This window comes from Misgurnus anguillicaudatus, chromosome 6 (assembly GCF_027580225.2).
Source record: "Misgurnus anguillicaudatus chromosome 6, ASM2758022v2, whole genome shotgun sequence".
Classification (NCBI taxonomy): Eukaryota; Metazoa; Chordata; class Actinopteri; order Cypriniformes; family Cobitidae; genus Misgurnus; species Misgurnus anguillicaudatus.
The window spans coordinates 7929617-7948840 of NC_073342.2; the positions used below are offsets into that span (position 1 = coordinate 7929617).

At 40.2% G+C, this 19224-nt stretch overlaps 5 protein-coding genes across 5 annotated transcripts; 1 reads left to right on the forward strand and 4 right to left on the reverse strand.

Moving 5' to 3' along the window:
• Positions 1 to 453: 453 nt before the first annotated feature.
• On the forward strand, positions 454 to 3500 carry LOC129433736 (macrophage mannose receptor 1-like). Its single transcript, XM_073868451.1, has 3 exons — positions 454 to 487; positions 578 to 934; positions 2005 to 3500. The coding sequence occupies exons 1-3, from the start codon at positions 454 to 456 to the stop codon at positions 2361 to 2363; spliced, it is 750 nt and encodes a 249-aa protein (XP_073724552.1). The 3' UTR covers positions 2364 to 3500.
• Positions 3501 to 3663: 163 nt separating this feature from the next.
• On the reverse strand, positions 3664 to 4526 carry LOC129433707 (histone H2B-like). Its single transcript, XM_073868455.1, has one exon. The coding sequence runs from the start codon at positions 4282 to 4284 to the stop codon at positions 3910 to 3912; it is 375 nt and encodes a 124-aa protein (XP_073724556.1). The 5' UTR covers positions 4285 to 4526; the 3' UTR covers positions 3664 to 3909.
• A 1430-nt stretch (positions 4527 to 5956) lies between these two features.
• Positions 5957 to 6705, reverse strand: LOC129433669 (histone H3). Its single transcript, XM_055192336.2, has one exon. The coding sequence runs from the start codon at positions 6513 to 6515 to the stop codon at positions 6105 to 6107; it is 411 nt and encodes a 136-aa protein (XP_055048311.2). The 5' UTR covers positions 6516 to 6705; the 3' UTR covers positions 5957 to 6104.
• Positions 6706 to 7265: 560 nt separating this feature from the next.
• On the reverse strand, positions 7266 to 7756 carry LOC129433677 (histone H2A). The gene has a single exon (XM_055192344.2). It carries the CDS (start codon positions 7695 to 7697, stop codon positions 7311 to 7313), a length of 387 nt encoding a protein of 128 aa, XP_055048319.1. The 5' UTR covers positions 7698 to 7756; the 3' UTR covers positions 7266 to 7310.
• Positions 7757 to 8281: 525 nt separating this feature from the next.
• LOC141364277 (histone H1-like) lies at positions 8282 to 9135 on the reverse strand. Its single transcript, XM_073868452.1, has one exon. The coding sequence runs from the start codon at positions 9026 to 9028 to the stop codon at positions 8408 to 8410; it is 621 nt and encodes a 206-aa protein (XP_073724553.1). The 5' UTR covers positions 9029 to 9135; the 3' UTR covers positions 8282 to 8407.
• Between the last annotated feature and the right edge of the window lie 10089 nt (positions 9136 to 19224).

Consider the following 19224-nt stretch of genomic DNA (forward strand, 5'->3'; position numbering starts at 1 on the left):
TGTAAAGACAGCAAGTATCCGTCTTGACAGCCGTTGCTTTTACTCCTTTTCCGCCTGCAACCAGCAGATCTTGCCAGTCAGATGCAGACTATGTTTGAGCAGCAACATACTAAGCGTGTACCAAAGCGTTTGCTGACTGCCGTCACAGACCCCTGTATACTGTTTATGTTCTTGTCTTGCCTTACATATATATCTGTTTGCCCTGCCTGACTATTGCTTGTTTACTGTGCTGCCAATAAAACTGAATATATGGATCCAACTTATCACAAGCCTTGTTACAATCTGAATGAGTGTCTGCTTTTAGAATTAGTGGTTGTTAATGGAGAATAAATCAACTTGGAAGGTCCAGACTGACCAATCAAAATTAAGTACAATTAGACAGCCATTTAATAAGAAACAGTAATTTTAACCAGAAGAGTCTGAGTTTTTTTTTTTATGTTTAACCCTTTAGAAATGGCACAAACGCTATATTTAAGACTTCTCATTGGTAAGTATGTGTTTCTGGTTTATATATTGTTTTTTAAATGTAATAAGAATTAACTCTGTCTAATAAAGACTCAAATTCTCTCTTTAATAGCTCTCTGTTCATTATCTGAATGCATTCATCGCCGCTATCACTATATAAACATGACTATGAACTGGACTGAAGCTCAGAGTTACTGCAGAGAGCACTACGCTGATCTGGCCACAGTCGACAACATGAATGACATGAAACAGCTGATGAATCAAGTAAATAACAGTGGGAATATTGGCGTCTGGATTGGACTGAACAATATAGGTGTTTATAAATGGAAATGGTCTATGGGTGATCCTGTAAACTATACAAACTGGGAAAGTGACCTTAATGGTCAAGATAATTGTGTATTTATGAAATTTGGAAAATGGCATCATCAACATTGTAAACAGCGGGACTCAACGTTTATTTGCTACAATGGTGAGTGCAGCTCTGGGAATTAGAACAAACCTTCACTAAACAAAACACAAATCATATGTCAACTTTCATGACAACAACAATAGTACTGCAGTAGCATGTGAGTTTATGTTTAACACATTCACTCTATTGTGAACTACAACAAACTACAGCGTGTTTAAGAAGCACTGAGATCAGTTTATTTTCTGAGCTTTATCACTAAACATTAAAAAGGGTATGTTTAAAATTATCTCTATGGTTACAACATATCGATTCCTGAAAGAGTACACCCTGTGTATGTGTTATAACATTTGTCAAATAAACTTAGCACATACTTTCAACTAATTGACTAAGAGGCTGACCTGTAAAACGTTTTTAAGCTTGTTTATTTTGTGAGCGTGTAAAAGTTGTCCAAGCTTACTTCATCAATTGCTCTGAAATGTCAGAGAGAGCTTTTACACGTGTTACAAAACACTGCAGCATGTTTACTTACAACACAAGCAGCAGACTCTGACATTATATTAGTGTGCAGCAATTTAAATCCTTGATTTCTCTCACTGGTGTTATAGCAACTTGTCCACAGACCATCCAACAATATAACATTAGCTTTAATTCTTCTTTAAATAGACACCAGCAAAGGATTCATCTATGAAACTTCTCAAATGATGTGGAGAGATGCTCAGAGTTTCTGCAGACAGAATCATACTGATCTGGTGACTGTGAGGAACCAGAATGAGAGTGAACAGATTCAGATGATTATTGATAACAATCAGATATCTGTCTGGATCGGTTTGTTCAGTGACTCATGGGAGTGGTCAGATCAGAGTAACTCTGGCTTCAGATATTGGATGCCTGATCAACCCAACAGTGGTATTGATAAAAAATGTACAGAAGTACAAATGAATAATCAGGGTCAATGGAATGATGAAGTTTGTAGTAACTCTCAGACTTTTGTGTGTCATGAAGGTGAGTAAGAAAAATCACTGTTTCATGTCAAAGCTTTCTTCATTATCAGAATTAAATCAGATTCATCTACAGTATTTTCCTTCATGTTTGTGTTTGACTGATGTCATTGTGGTTTATTGTGTGTTCAGATAAGCTGGTATTGATCAATAAGAGTCTGAGCTGGTCTGATGCTCTGACTTACTGTAGACAGTATCATGTGGATTTGGTTTCGGTTGATTCAGAGGAGATTCAGCGCTGGGTGTCAGTATTGGTTAAAAAGGCCTCTACTCCAGAGGTGTGGTTGGGGTTACGTCACTCCTGTGCTCTGGGCGTTTGGTTCTGGATGAATGGACAGATGGTTTGCTATCAGAATTGGGTGAACAGTACAGTAGATAAGAGCTGTGACACTGTGAGATCTGGAGCAGTTCAGTCTGGAGGAGATCAGCGCTGGATCAGCCTTCCTCAAACTGAACTACGCAACTTTATCTGCATCAAATATGAAGACTGAAATCATCTATGTCTTACTGTTATATACAACTATTTGTTCTTTTAATTTTTTTCATATTGTTTTGAATTGTTTGGCAATGGGTGAATTTGAAAAGTTTATTATAGATTAAAGGTGGAGTGTGTAATTTTTAGAAGGATCTCTTGAAAGAATGCAAAAGAATATACAAAACTATATTATCAGTGGTGTATAAAGACCTTTTATAATTAACTGTTATGTGTTTATTACCTTAGAATGAGACGTTTTTATCTACATACACAGAGGGTCCCCTTACGTGGAAGTCGCCATTTTGTGCCATCATGTTTCTACAGAAGCTCTTAATGGACAAACTTTTTTTAATAAGTTGTCTCTGAAGATGACATGTTGGTCCAGTGGTGGCTACCGTAGCTTCTCTGTGCGTTTCAAAAGCAGGGTTGGGCTGTGGACTGAGCCATTTGTTGCAATTTGCAACCTCAACACTAGAAGCCGCTAAAATGTACACACTGCACCTTTAAATTCAACTTGCTTTGTTTCAAGCAAATGTAATGTATACTATCTTTGTGGATAAAACTTTTCAGTGGTAAATAACTTCCTGTGGTAATGTATAGAATACAAACACAATTAACTTCACAATTTATTATATTTTGTCTTTAAGTAACTACTGAATTATGGGAAATACATTTGTAAGTTGTAAGAGTTCCTAAATTTTTTACTTCTGATGGACATCAAATTATTAATATGTAATGGATGTATTTTATGTAGTCTACAATAAAACTGTGCATTAATATGTATTATACACCCTTTAAATTATGTTTTTTTATGTCAATTCTTTAATTTGTATGTATCAATGTAGAATCGTTTACATCAGCAACACATCATAAAAACTCTCAAAAAACGTGCAAACGTAGATAATTGTAGATGTTTAATTACTCTATATTCGCATCTAGATTGCTAGACGAGAGCTTAATAACCTTATTTTTGTGAAAATCGTCATTTTCTTTTCATCTAAAGCGAGAGTTTATGCGACGTCCCTTCTCGAAGTGCACTAAAACGCAAACTAAAAGACGAGGCGTCTGTCGCTGCTTTCATGTGACATTTAAAAGCGACTAAAGCGATCACAGATTGTGGAATAAATCACAATTTTTAGGGTAGCAGGGAAGAACGTTTGGGCCTAAAGCCCACATTTAAAAGGGCCCAATGATGCTTGGCCTGCTAAGCCCCCAGACCTGGAGAGTTCTAGCACTGGACCACTGAGGACATTTAAATAAACAGCAGGTTTATAATCACAATTTTTTTACCTGTGAATGTTTTAGCTGTCCACAACTTTACAATCCAAATAGTTTCAACCCGCTTAACTTTACAGATCACATCGCTCAGACGCTGCAGTTATAAAGATTTGCATTTAACATCAAGAAAGTCTAGACTTACTTAATACGCAAAATTTGCGTTTAATTACAGTTAGTTTTCACAGCATCACTGTAGTGTAAAGAGTAAAGAATTGGAAGCTCTTTAAATGATAAAGTGGGTGGCTCTTAAAAGAGCCTTTGTGGTGTTGAAAGCCTCAACAGGTTTATTTGGAGCTGGTGTACTTAGTGACGGCCTTTGTTCCCTCAGACACGGCGTGTTTGGCGAGTTCACCGGGTAGTAGGAGACGCACGGCTGTCTGGATCTCTCTCGATGTGATGGTGGAGCGCTTGTTGTAGTGAGCGAGACGAGAGGACTCACCGGCGATACGCTCGAAAATATCATTGACGAAAGAGTTCATGATCCCCATGGCCTTAGAGGAAATCCCGGTGTCAGGATGAACTTGCTTCAGGACCTTGTAGACGTAGATAGCATAGCTCTCCTTCCTGGACCTCTTGCGCTTCTTACCGCCCTTTACGGCGGTTTTAGTAACAGCCTTCTTGGATCCCTTCTTAGGCGCAGACTTCGCTGGCTCAGGCATGATCACTCTGTTATAATAACACAATGATTAAAGATTTGTGTTTGTGAAGAAGCATATATACACTGCCCATGCTAATTTTCAGAGACCGTAGACGAACCTTCTGATTGCGGGTTGTGATTGGACAAAGAACACGAATAGATTTCATTGGATTAGCTGTAAACTAAGCGAGCCAATCAGTGTCTTCAAAACCGCAGATCCACCCATCGCCTCACGTTTGAAACGCCCTACGTGTTTATGGGTTGTTTTACTTTCCCGCTCAATTTTATACACAATGCTATTTCTTTCAAATATTATTTTATATACTATAAAGTTTTTTAACTCGAACAAAAATTAATGCACCACTTTTAGTTCAAAACATGCAATGAAGTTTATAGTATACTAATCTTGCTCTGTTCTTCATTTTACATGTGTGTGTAATAAACGAATAAATATAATTATTATGTAACAAAGAAAGGTAGACTATGATTTATATTATAGCATCTATAAGCAAGATATATAATGTATATATATGTAGCATTACCATGAGCACTAACTTGAGAGCTATATTGTTCTTTCAGTTGCCAAATTCTGTAATCGGAAGTACATAAAGAACACAAAGTAAAGCGTAATTATACGCTTTTTTTTAAACATTATATCTAATATGTCCGAATTAAATAAAGTATAGCACGACAACCATGTGACGATCAAAAAGACACACAAAACTACAATGACCGTGACGTGAGTGTTAAAAAAATATTAAACAAACTGACCGGTACGTTATTACAACGGAGATGTTAACTCTTTATATGAGAAGATGGGTGGCTCTTAAAAGAGCCGTTTGGGTTTGTGTGGAGCTTTAAGCGTTTAACCCCCGAAACCGTACAGAGTGCGACCCTGACGCTTCAGAGCATAAACGACATCCATGGCGGTGACGGTCTTTCTCTTGGCGTGTTCAGTGTAGGTGACGGCGTCACGAATAACGTTCTCCAAAAACACCTTCAGCACACCGCGAGTCTCCTCATAGATCAGACCGGAGATACGCTTGACACCACCACGACGAGCGAGACGACGAATTGCAGGTTTGGTGATTCCCTGGATGTTATCACGCAAAACCTTGCGATGACGCTTCGCACCTCCTTTGCCGAGTCCTTTACCGCCTTTGCCTCTTCCTGACATGATTTCAACTTCTCGTAGCCAAAATGCATAATGTACTGCTGTGAAACAGAGCTTTACCGTTGCCTACAGGACCTGATGGAAACACACAGAAATGAAGGCGGAGCCAGCAATGTGCTTCTAGTTCGACCCACCTCCAGTTTACGTTAAAGCTGATTTATATTTTGTTGATTATTTATTGTCACAGACATCACATTTGAAAATATTTACGTTTACCAAATTATGATTTTCGCACCTGCACAACACAACATGCAGCCATGCTTGTTTACAGTAAATGTGTTGTTTTACAGATGCAGCAATGTTAACAAGATGTAAAAACCAAATGTAAAGCGAGGATCTTCATTTTTGGTCGTTCATCCCATATTTAATAGGCACTTACGTATGGTAGTGTTCATAGATGCAATTTTCTCGAAACGAATATTTAACCACTTTATACTCGAGCAAAAACAGTCAGTTGTAGTGCTTGTAGGACCACTAAAAAGTAACTACAGAAAATCTTTTCAGTTACTTTTATTGATGGTTTTAAAGTTCATGTATTTTTCTTAAAACTATTAAGAAGTTGAAAAGGTTTAGTTTAATTTTTAAAAGCATTTAAAGAAATTCTCTCGTTCAGTGGAATTGTGGTGGCTCTTAAAAGAGCCTTTGTGTTGATGTGGGTGACGTTGAGTTTACGCGCGTTCACCCCGAATGCGGCGAGCCAGCTGGATGTCTTTGGGCATGATGGTGACCCTCTTGGCGTGGATGGCGCACAGGTTGGTGTCCTCAAACAGGCCGACCAAATAAGCTTCGCTGGACTCCTGCAGGGCCATGACGGCCGAACTCTGGAAGCGCAAGTCAGTCTTGAAGTCCTGGGCGATTTCTCTCACCAGACGCTGGAAAGGCAGCTTACGGATCAGCAGCTCAGTGGATTTCTGGTAGCGGCGGATTTCTCTCAGCGCTACGGTACCGGGCCTGTAACGATGAGGTTTCGTCACACCGCCGGTAGCTGGGGCGCTCTTACGGGCAGCTTTGGGAGCGAGCTGCTTCCTGGGCGCTTTGCCTCCGGTGGATTTACGAGCGGTCTGCTTTGTTCTTGCCATGCCTGAAGTCAAAACTCTTCTTCGTAGAAAAGCGAATGCAGAACTACACTCAGCAAGCTGCTTTTAAAGACTAGAAGACCGTGAGCTCAGAGGGCGGTGACAGTACACTGACATGTGATTGGCTAATGTGTGACCTCTACTGGCCATTGGCTCTTTTTAAACGAGCTGAAGCGGTTTGTTCCCGCTCGATATCCTTTGTTTAGTTGAATGCCACATTTAAGCAGATATATTTAAGTTTAAAGTCATGTATAATTAATAATTTGGAGTGTTCTGATAAAAAAATACGTTACATAAAAAGCAAAAGACATCACCAGTATGAAAACGCTCCCGACACACAAATAATATAATCGCGAGCGATGTGATCTCAAACGTCCTTAAAACCATATAAGGTTCATTGTGTATTTTAGAGCCTTCAATGCTTTTAGTACAGGAGTTTTCGAACTGTATAGTGCCGAGAACTCCAAAATATGAAAAAGGATTATGAGACGAACCCGCTTTTTTATGTACAAATAAACATTTATAAGACATCTGAACTGTTAAATGAATAGTAATAAAGACACTGTTTGGAATTAAATAGTTGGTTGCACTTTGGACGTACAAACCAAACACCACTAAAATAAAAAAAATCTGATAGTATGCATGTAGCAAGAAATAGTATTGATATTTCTTAAAGCGTCTTGTTAATGCTGTAAAGTTATACTGGCATAATCTATAAAATTAAACGATTTCCGCTCTTTTATGGTTCAAGTGGGTGGCTCTTAAAAGAGCCTTTTTTAGTTGTGCAGAAACCGCAGTTTACTTTGATTTAGCGGCCTTCTCGGTCTTCTTCGGCAGCAAAACAGCCTGGATGTTGGGCAACACACCGCCCTGAGCGATGGTCACGCCACCCAAGAGTTTGTTCAACTCCTCGTCGTTACGCACTGCCAGCTGTAAATGGCGGGGAATGATGCGAGTTTTCTTGTTGTCACGAGCGGCGTTTCCAGCCAACTCCAGGATCTCAGCAGTAAGATACTCGAGCACAGCGGCGAGATAAACTGGAGCTCCAGCACCAACGCGTTCTCCGTAGTTACCCTTGCGAAGAAGCCTGTGAACACGGCCGACGGGAAACTGAAGCCCGGCTCTGGATGAACGAGTCTTAGCCTTTGCTCTGGCCTTACCACCGGTTTTGCCTCTGCCGCTCATTTTCGTTTCACTTTTGTAATCACAAAAAGTTGTGATTCAAGGTTGACGTTTCCAGTTTTTAAGAGCTGCTTTAGTTGCCTATTGGTTGAAGTCTGTGAAAAGTTCAAACCAATCACTGAACTTCCCTCCAAACGCCAAAGCCCGCCCCCTTCTATCTTTCTGCCTGCCTTTGTTTTACAATTGCCGCTTACATTCATATTTATACATTTGGCAGATGCTTCAATCCAACTTACAGTTCATTATAATTTATATGTGTATATCTGTATGTGTTGCCTGAGGACAAATGTTTAAACTGGCAGAAACGGAAAGTTTACTAATACATTTGTTTTTGTCGTAAGCACGTTTAAAAGCAAAGGTGGAAAGTAGGTGGAACAAAATAAAAGTATGTACTGCTGTGTACTGTAGTGAAATTATGCTGCAATAACATTTACTTACATCTTTACTGCACTTCATAAATACAAAGCAGTTTTAACAATTTTAAAATTTTAATGCTTTTTATGGCATACTCCAAAATCTGCGTGGCACCAAAGTAAAACTTTTAGGTACTTTATAGTAAAAGTACTATTTTATGAAGTATTGTTTGTTTTAATAAATCAGATAAATTCTGGAGTTTAACTACAAAAAATACATATTGAAACTTTGCTCTTTAAAGGGCTGGTGGGTGGCTCTTAAAAGAGCCTTTTTAGTGGAAATAAAGTAGGCTATTGACTTTATTTCTTTTTGGGCGCTGCCTTTTTAGGCTTAGCTGCTTTGGGCTTTGTCGTCTTGGGTTTAGCAGCCTTTGCTTTCTTGGGGCTCTTCGCTGCTTTCTTAGGAGCCGCTGGCTTCTTTGCTTTCTTGGGGCTCTTTGTTGCCTTCTTAGCGGCGGTGGCGGCTGGTTTCTTCGCTGCTTTCTTGGGTGATTTCTTAGCGGCGGTCTTCTTTGTCGCTGCAGTCTTGGGCTTCTTGGCAGCGGCGGGTTTCTTGGCTGCGGGCTTCTTTGCTTTAGGCGCGGCTTTCTTCGCTGGTTTTGCCTTGGTCTCTGCCTGCTTTTTGTTGAGTTTGAAAGAGCCGGAAGCGCCGGTGCCTTTGGTCTGGACCAGAGTGCCTTTAGTGACCAGGTTCTTGATGGCGATCTTGACGCGAGAGTTGTTCTTCTCCACGTCGTAGCCACCGGCGACGAGCGCTTTCTTCAGGGCGGCGAGAGAGACACCGCTCCTCTCCTTGGAAGCCGAAACAGCTTTAACGATGAGGTCACCGACGCTTGGTCCGGTTTTCTTGGCCTTTGCGGCGGATTTCTTCTTGGGCGCTTTGGCCGGCGCGGCGGCAACAGCTGGGGCGGTTTCTGCCATTTTCTCTGAGAGTATCTGTATTATCACAGTGTCAACAAGAGATCAGTAATGCGAGCGTCAGAGCGCGCGGCGCTTTTATACAGCACATGAGAACCATATAGACTCAGCCGGGACAGCTGAGTGTCTGTGCGCCTCCACAAGCCGCTAACGCGTGTGTTTTCTCCTCTAACTTTTACAACTAAACAGGAGATATAAAATACATGGGCGCGTTAAAAACAGCTTAAACACAGAGCAGAGGTCCAGCGCTATATCTTTAAACTAAATTACGCGACGATAAAACAATTATTTTTACCAATTTCATATCAAATCCACGACCAACATCAGTCACCGGATAAAGCCGCGTTTGTTTCTAATGTGATTTTTGTATTTTAAATTTAATTAAAGGTTAAACGTGTCTTTTGTATTTGTAGCAGACACTTGGGTAATTATTTTCGTTACATGAATAACATTAAAAGACTTGTAAATTGTTATATATAGTAGTCGTTTTGACCACATTGAAGCACACGGATCATCCAGAAGCTTCCTGTTCATTTGTGACTCCATCTCTGATTTGGAGCTAAAATATTTTTCTTGCTTACGTGTGTGTGTATTTGTTATTCAATGCTGATTGATATTTTTCAGAGCTGTAAACCCTCATTGAAAAGTTATTTTACGATCTATCTATCATACTGTGTGTAGTTTTTCTATCTTCCTCACAAACTGTTGAAACCTGTTGATCATTTTTAATCCAGTAAGCATCAATCAAATCAGTGCTGACATACAGTATGTCTGAATTGTCTGTAAGGGATTATGCAATGATCCTCATGAAAATAAAATGTTATACTTTTATGAAAAAAGCTTTAAAGACTTAAATAGAAAATAAAGCCATAATAATACTGTACACAAGCATTAATATCACAACCTCTCTCCTCAATCGGTTATTTTAATCAGTACTGTTACCAAGAGGTCAATTTTTGTTACATATTATATCAAAACTTTAGCAATAATACATTTAATTAGTCTGAATAATACAATGTTATCTGTTATCAAAGCTCACAAGTTGGCTGATGATTTGTGTTATCAAAAATACAAACCATGCCTTTAAACTTTAATTAAAATTAAAGTTTTATTTTTATTTTTTTTTACTGACAACATTTCCAAAAAACATGACAAAAATATGCATATTATAAAAAAAACGTAGCATAAAATGACAGAAAGTAGTACTTTTGGAACAAACCTAATACTGTAAGTTGTTAGTATTTAGTGGGGATGTTACAACATATTTACTACATTGGTTGCAGTTTTTATTATTCATCCAATCCATAGTGTCCATGTTTCGTCACGCACTTAGGGCACCTAAGTCCCCTGATGGGCAAAAGAGCGCTATCTACCATTGACCGCAGGTTAGGAAGAGAGTGATTTCTTTAATTTAGCCTAAATACTGAATAGTTGTAGTGTATTAAAATTAACTAAGCGACAAGTAGACAATCCCGGGCTGTGATTATACAGAATGCCGTCAAAGATGAAAACCCAGAAAGGAGAAATTTGTGAATTTTGTATCATAAACATATCTACCTCTGTCCCCAGCGGGTGTGCATTATTTTTAAATAATTCAAAGGACCGGAGTCAATTATCCCTCTTATACAACAGTTACCACAAGCATTGACAGGATAGGTGTGCCTTTTACAGAAAAATAATCAACACCTACATTTCTCAACCAATCAGAATAAAGCATTCAGAGATATGTTGTTTGTCCCAGTGTCAAGTGAGCGAGCACTGATTTTTGCGTTGCATTGTGGGAATTATCATTTTGTAATTGAAACCATTAAAATGGTCAACTCCCTGATCAGTGCCCTGACTACTGAAAAGGGAGCTGATTGAGACGCAGGGTACATCCCAATTTGAAGGTGACATCAGAGCAAGTCGGACATAATTCGAGCTGCGTCCAAATACCCACACTTGCGGTCTTGGGTTGTTTCTCAATATGCGTTCTTCAGCAATCTTACGTCCTTGTGTTCTCACTCTACGTCATCCTTAACCATCGAAGTTTAATTACAATTCTCAAAAAACGCAAGTACAGAGGACGCATGAAAATACCCGGATGTGTTTTTAATATCGAGGTTACATTGAGTGCAGACTTGCAGGCTGAATTCACTTTACGCCACAGAAGTCAATGCCGCAAACCAATGGTGGAGGTCAGGGGACCAACAGGAAGATTGCACACAACCCAATTCTCACAAGTGGGTTCTGTGTTCTCGCGACCTTCTGAGTTCGTTTTTCCAAGGTCGTCTAGCAAGACCGATCTCCACGAGAACACAAGTCCGTTCTTTGTGTTAATGGAACTGAGAAACAGCCTTGGCCACTCAAGAGCGTGTGCATGTGACAGGAAGTGCACAAGACTGTCCCATGTCTTAAAACTGGCAAAGTGCAGGGCCTTTAACCCACACTATCTCAAATATTGCTTCAGAGCGGTCTTGAAGATTAAGTGTATCCTATCATGCATCATGTTCTGGATGTAAATCATAAGAGTTTTGCTCAGACCTCACAAGATGTCGCGGAAACTTGTAATTGTAAGTTAATAAATGAATATTAAATACTTTGGTAGTAAAACGTTGCACATTTCAATGTTGCAATCATTGTTATATATTTTGTAAAACATCTGCAACTGCTTTTATCACATAGTTAGAAACAACATTATTTGTGTAGTTTATTCAGGGACTAAATAAACAATAAACTTTTGCAAAAAAACAAAAAAAAAAAAAACAATCTGCCAATCTGCATTGACAAAATAAAGGTTTTTATACAGGTCCAAAGAAGTCTGCTTCTGAAAGTTTCAGATAAGTGTAGATAATAAACTCTTAAACTGTATGTTGCAGGTTAACCACCACTGTCGATTAATGGGTACATAAATCACTTAAGATATGTGTATAATTTTTAAAATGTCTCAAAAATGGTCTTAAAGACCACTTTTTTTTACGTTTTTGGTATTAACGTTTTTTTTAACGCAATTCTGCGATGACGTCACGTTGGGGAGAAGTGGAGAAAGACTCAGCCAGAGCCATAGAGATAGATGAGACATTTATTGCTATTTAATACTTACGTTTATAATTTGGAAATCATATATACATCGTAGGAAATATATTATGTGTTATACTGCAAAGTTACCTTGCTAATTATTATTTATGATATATGTGGAGATAAATAAAACTTCGCAAATCTGCTGATTTGATCCATTCATGTCCTGACCACCAGGCTAGAGATTTTTTAACATCCTTAATACACACTTACTAGTCTATCAGATAATATCTCAAATATATTGTTTTGTGAAATAAAAGGATGCTTTGTTATGTTGTTTATGCGATTATAACGAATCACACGATCATTTTATACGCAGAAGCAGTCAGCAGCTGCAGCACACTCGGATCCGACCGCATACATACTGTAATAAACAGGCGTTCGGCGGCTTTTTACATCACGACAGGCTATGCCATTTGAGGAGGAACCGCTCATTGATCACCGTATTTTTATAAATCCTGTACATGTTTGGACCTGCCGAACAGGTTGAGCACTTTTATATACTTTATTGAGCAGAGAGGCTGCCTGCACAGTTTGACCAGTGGGCTGCGGGAACCGGACGCCCACACGCCGCCAGACGGTGTTGCTAATATAACTCGAAATGTATAACTATTATCAGATCGGCCCACCGGGAAAGTCCCGATTGCCATTCCGCTACTGTAAGAAAGTGAGTGCGTTTGGGTCGCTGGTCCCCGCGAACAGACGTGGCGTGCTTCACTCACCTTCCAGGATTAGAGACATGCTGCCAAAACTGTTTGTGCTGAAGATCGCATAAAGTTACACCCATTTCAGGCAGGATCATGGACCCCCTCAAGCCAGCCCAGCATGCACGAGTATGTTAATTGTTTGTTTACTTTCTACACGAAGATATGCTAACGTTATGCTATCTGGCTGTCTGCCTATCTCTCTATACTAGCCTATCCATCTGTCTGTCTGTCTGTCTGTCTGTCATAGATGTCTATCTATCTATCTATCTATCTATCTATCTATCTATCTATCTATCTATCTATCTATCTATCTATCTATCTATCTATCTATCTATCTATCTATCTATCTAATCTATAATCTGCGCTATCAGAACTGTACTTTACTCGTCTTTCTATAGTCATTCTCAATGCTCTCAAGGCGGCTTTGGTCAATTCTCTCCCCAGCGTGACGTCATACAGTGCGTTGTGAGGGAAAGGAGAATCATTGCAAATTGCTGTACTTTTTCATACTTTTTCGGGTTTTGTGATACCCAACAACATAAAATACAATGGATAACAGTTTAAATGTTTATTATCAACAAGCAAATTGCACAAATTCGTTGAAAAATTTTACCTGCAAAACGCCCTTTAAGTTCAGTAAATATTCATTTCAGAGTGTTTATGTGTTCATTTTATTTAAAGATATATCCTGTTAAGAACTGAGATTAAGTGCTGCCTTCTAACAGTGACATAAAGCGTTGTTAGCACCGCCTTTATTGTGTGTGTTTCCATCAGGTCCTGTAGGCAACTGTAAAGTCCTGTTTCACAGTACTCCATTATGCATTCTTGCTACGAGAGGTTGAAGTCATGTCTGGAAGAGGCAAAGGCGGTAAAGGACTCGGTAAAGGAGGCGCTAAGCGTCATCGCAAAGTTTTGCGTGATAACATCCAGGGAATCACCAAACCCGCAATCCGTCGTCTCGCTCGTCGTGGTGGTGTCAAGCGTATCTCTGGTCTGATCTATGAGGAGACTCGCGGTGTGTTGAAGGTGTTTTTGGAGAATGTTATTCGTGACGCCGTCACCTACACTGAACACGCCAAGAGAAAGACTGTTACCGCCATGGATGTCGTCTATGCTCTGAAGCGTCAGGGTCGCACTCTGTACGGTTTCGGAGGTTAAACGCTTAAACTCCACACAAACCCAAACGGCTCTTTTAAGAGCCACCCATCTTCTCATATAAAGAGTTAACGTCTCCGTTGTAATAATATACCGGTCAGTTTGTTGTTTAAGAATACATTGCTTTTTAAAACTGATATTCGGATGTTGTGGCACTGTATATATTTCTAATGACTTGATCGTCACACGGTGGTCGCGCTATACTTTTTTTTTTTAATATGAACATTAGAAATAACTGTAAAGCCTACATAGAATAAACAAACAAACTCCTCAGTCCCATAATCATCTTTTTCATAGTTATTTATTCACAATCCAACCATAATAAAATAACACATAAATAGGCTTCTTTGGTAGCAAGTGCATGTGGGTATATTAAAATGGGCAAACACTTTTAAGTACCTCACAAGTGGATTTAGAAACACATTGGGTTTATATATTATATCTAAAGCCTCAAAACAGTGACATAGGCCAGCTCCTAAAACAGAGCCAGAAATCACCATTAATCTTACACCCAACATTTAACAATAAAACACATCATCCATAAATACATGCATTACCCAAATATCAAATACACTACAATACATTTAAATACATGCATTACTTAAATACCGAATACAATACAATACAATACAATACATTTAAATACATCAAAGCACAAAAACATTTACAAAACACCGTAACAATGCACTATAGCTACACATCACATACCTGGCAGCAGCTACAACAAATGTCTCATCGCACAGGTACAACCCTTCATCATTGCCTGCATGACATATCCAAATATACGCAATTACACCACATGCCATGCATTTTAGAAAACATTACCTTACATATTAAAATTCACTATACCTTAAATAAGGAAGAACACAGCCACCAAACGGCGTTGTCTACTCGGCGTTGTTTACTCGCGTGCACGCCGCCATTACAACTTCATTCATAAAACACTCCATGCTTACTACCGTAATCCCCCTATATAACTGGACTACCGTAAATACATATGGGAGTACCCTTATTTAACGTAAATGCATTACAGCGGTCACGACCATTACATTCACCCCCCCACCAATCGATCATCGTCCCGATGATCCTTTAATTCATTTTTTTGACCACACATAAAAAACACTTTAATAACCCTTTATAATTTAAGTGCCATTAATCACCCCGTGCTCCCAACATCCCCATCATTAGACACTACTGACCTAGGTAAATGAAATGGATTAGAATGCCTTCCTGCTGTTTGCCTACTAGACCGCCGCAACTGCATTTCAGGTATTTGAACCACATCAAAATGTTGGGGCTCTTCTACATCCTCCGAGTCCGAATTGGATTCACTGCATAATCCAAGTTTCAATTGACTCCCCTCCCCCAATGGTGGTTCAGGTGGAACCCTCCTAACAACCCATGCTTCATCTGAATCACTATCAGAGACTGCACCACTGCAGCTCTCCATATCCTGGTCACGTGACCCTACTACCGCTGGACCACAAGGTCTTAATTCTGTTCTATGCACATTTTTAGGTGGGCCAGACCCATCCACCGGAACAACTGTATACACAGCTTTAGTATCATCTGGCCGAGCTATCACCTTAAAAGGGCTAGGCATCCACACATCCTGAATCTTGTGTCTTCCTGCAAAACTATGGTTCCTACGATAAACCAACTGACCCACCTGTAAAGAACTCTGCAACGAAGGTGGACCAACCTGTCTTCTCCTTACTTCAGCAGCATGCTCCATCTGTTCCCTTGCTTTTTGATAAGCCTCCTTAATTCGCTCCTGATGCCCCACCACCCACTCATCAACTGTCTCACCAAAATCTGTCTGGGTTACCCCAAACAAAATATCAACTGGTAACTTTGGCGGCTGCCCAAACACCAAAAAATATGGACTATAGCCAGTGCTCGCATGCTCAGTTGTATTGTAAGCAAAAACTACTTCCGGTAAATATTCTACCCATCTCCTTTTCTTTAATGGTGAAAGAGTTCGCAACAAATTATGCAGAGTACGGTTGAACCTCTCGCACTGGCCATTGCCTTGCGGATGGTAAGGAGTAGTTCGACTCTGCTTAATCCCATACATCTTACATAAGTTCCGAACAACCTCTGCCTCAAAACACCTCCCCTGATCTGAATGAATTCGTTGGGGAACTCCATACTTATGGATCCACTCCCGCACCAACGATTTTGTTACCGTTACTGCTTTCTGATCACGGGTAGGTACTGCAACCACAAATTTTGAAAACACATCAGTGAAAATCAAAACATTCTCCTTACCATCACTAGAAGGTTCCAAAACTGTAAAATCCATAGCTACCACTTCAAATGGTCTTCTAGCTAATAAATTACCAGTTTCAGTTACCAGTTTTGGCACAGGAGCTTTTGCCACAATACATCTCTCACACTGCCTACAATAAGCCTCAATGTCTTGAAACATGCCTGGCCAATAGCATCTGGCTCTAACCAACTTAAAGGTGCGTTCTACACCCTGATGTCCGTGTTCATCATGTAGCCCTCGAAGAACTTCCTCCCTCAAATTCTGCGGTAAGAGCACCTGTTTAATTTGGCCCTGTTTGTATCCACAAATCGACGATACAACACTCCCTTCTCCTCTACCAATCTCTCCCACTGCCGAAGAAGTTCCAAGGTCTTACCATCTTCCTTCCCCCTTGCAAATCTGTCTGGTTTAACTTGCTGACTCCAATACACACAAAACCTTGCAATAATAGGATCAGCCTGCTGTTGAGCTGCCCAAACCTCTGGTGAAAACACTGGGAAACTCCATGTTGTTGTCTGCTCATTAACCATCACTATATGCTCCTTTTCCTCAATTTGATTAGAAATACTTTGCGCAATAGCAGAAACTACCGGGGTCTGACGTGACAATGCATCGGCAGCCGAATTCTGGCGCCCTGGCCTGTACTGAACTTCAAAATCAAATCTAGCCAAATCTGAGACCCATCTTTGCTCAATAGCCCCAAATTTGGCAGTCTGCAGATGACTCAGCGGGTTATTATCTGTAACTACAATAAATTTGTGACCTAGCAAATAGTCACGAAACTTATCGGTAATTGCCCACTTCAGTGCCAAAAGCTCTAATTTCATGGCACTATAATTCTCCATATTTCGCTCAGATGGTCTCAACCCACGACTTGCATATGCAATTGGTCTCCTTCCACCTTTCCCCTCTTGGGACAAAATTGCTCCCAAGCCGCGATGACTAGCATCAATCTCCAAATAAAATGGCCTTGTAAAATCTGCATATCCAAGCACAGGAGCAGTCACTAATTTTTCTTTTAATGATTGAAAAGCACTCTCATACTCGGAACTCCAACGTTCAGAAAGGGGCACTCTTATTGTCCTTGCTTTACCTGCCTTAGGTGTCATTAATGCTGCAAGGCCATGCTGGGGGGCTGCCAACTGCGAAAAATGCTTCAAAAATCGCCTATAATACCCAGCAAAACCTAAAAAAGATCTAAGTTCTGCTACTGTACTTGGTCGTGGCCACTGGGCCACTACCCAAGTCTTTTCAGGGTCTGTTGCAACCCCCTCAGCAGATATTACATGTCCCAGGTATGACACCTGGTGCTGGAAAAGCGAGCATTTACTCCATTTTACTTTTAAACCACACTCACGAAAACGTGTAAGCACTAACCCCAGACGACTTAGGTGTTGTTCAAAAGATGATGAGAACACAACCACATCATCTAAATATAAGAGCAAAGACTGAAAATGTTGGTCCCCTAAAATTCTCTCCATAAGTCGCTGAAAAGTTCCTGGCGCATTACAAAGTCCAAATGGCATACGGTTAAATTGGTATAAACCAAACGGAGTACAAAAAGCAGTCTTTTGTCTGTCTTTCTCTGCCACTTCCACCTGATTATAACCACTAGCGAGGTCCAAGGTTGAAAACCACTGGGCCCCGCTAAGGGCATCCAGCGACTCTTCTATCCTAGGAAGTGGATAAGCATCTTTTCTCGTTTTCAGGTTCAGCTGCCTATAGTCAACACACATGCGCATATTGCCATCTTTTTTCTTAACAATAACCAAAGGTGATGAATAAGGACTACAGCTCTCACTAATAACCCCCTGCTCTAAAAGTTGTCTAATATGAGCTTTTACCTCTTCATACTGGCTAGGGGGAAGACGACGATATCGCTGACGAATCGGCACATCATCAGTAACTGGGATCTCATGCTGTATAAGTGACGTGCACCCTAGATCATCATCATTGAAAGCAAACACATCGGCATACTCATTTAGTAATGCTTTAACCTGAGCTACCTGATGACTTTCTAACAAAGAACATTCAAAAGGAAAATCATGTGAAAAAATGGGCCCAGCCTCTTGACTCAAAACCAAGGCTTCCTCTGAACCTAAAGAGATTTGAACCTCCCCAGGGCCTATATTCTGAAAAGAAACAGATTTTAAACCCCCTGCTACTACCTCAGCTGCATGCAGTCGGGCCAGTCGTGTATGAGGGGCCAAGCTGATATCTAACGCACTAGCATTTATGATCGGAACAGCTAGTTGGCCACCCTGGACCTTTACCAAATCAGGGGACACCATAAGTGCCCCAGGTAAAGCCCCTTCATCCACCTCTAGGCCTTCTACCACCACATTGTAATCTGAATTATAAGTATTCTGGAACCCTGTAGCAGGGACCAAACACATAGAACCTGCAGGTATTAGTATAGGTAAGGGTGCCATCACTTTTGCAAAACCTTGACACACTTGAGGACATTGTTCTGGTGGCATTAAATTAAGAGGACCTGACAAAATTTCACTGCAATCCTTTATTATGTTCATGCCCACTAACCCTGGCACATTTTTCCTTTTCAATTTTGTTACAGGATCTGTTGGATCTTTCACCACCAAAACACCACATTTTGGCAAAATCTTCCCCATAATCTTAACATCAAGTTCTAGATACCCCAAATATGGTATAGAAAGGCCATTTGCTGCCTTTAAAGTGAGCCACCCACACTCTTGTAGAACATCCTTCCCTTTACACTCAAAATGTTCCTTAAAAAAACTCTCTGTTATAAGGGTCACCATAGAGCCTGTATCTATCATGGATGGAACACATACTCCCCCCATAAACACATCCATAACTGGGGTAGGACCTGTAAGAGCATTAAATACCTTTTCCCATGAAATGATAGGATCAACTGAGCCCAAATATTCCCCTCCCGTAGTCTGGCTCTTAACTACAGAAGGAATTAGTTTCCCTGTTGCACATTCACTGGAGCCACTGCCCCCCTAGGTACCTCAGAAGGTGCGGCC

Coding starts and splice junctions, on each gene's coding strand:
- LOC129433736 (XM_073868451.1), top strand. CDS start 454: ATGGCACAAACGCTATATTTAAGACTTCTCATTG. Junction 488..577: donor ATATTTAAGACTTCTCATTG/GTAAGTATGTGT, acceptor TCTCTTTAATAG/CTCTCTGTTCATTATCTGAA. Junction 935..2,004: donor AACGTTTATTTGCTACAATG/GTGAGTGCAGCT, acceptor TTGTGTGTTCAG/ATAAGCTGGTATTGATCAAT.
- LOC141364277 (XM_073868452.1), bottom strand. CDS start 9,028: ATGGCAGAAACCGCCCCAGCTGTTGCCGCCGCGCCGGCCAAAGCGCCC.
- LOC129433707 (XM_073868455.1), bottom strand. CDS start 4,284: ATGCCTGAGCCAGCGAAGTCTGCGCCTAAGAAGGGATCCAAGAAGGCT.
- LOC129433677 (XM_055192344.2), bottom strand. CDS start 7,697: ATGAGCGGCAGAGGCAAAACCGGTGGTAAGGCCAGAGCAAAGGCTAAG.
- LOC129433669 (XM_055192336.2), bottom strand. CDS start 6,515: ATGGCAAGAACAAAGCAGACCGCTCGTAAATCCACCGGAGGCAAAGCG.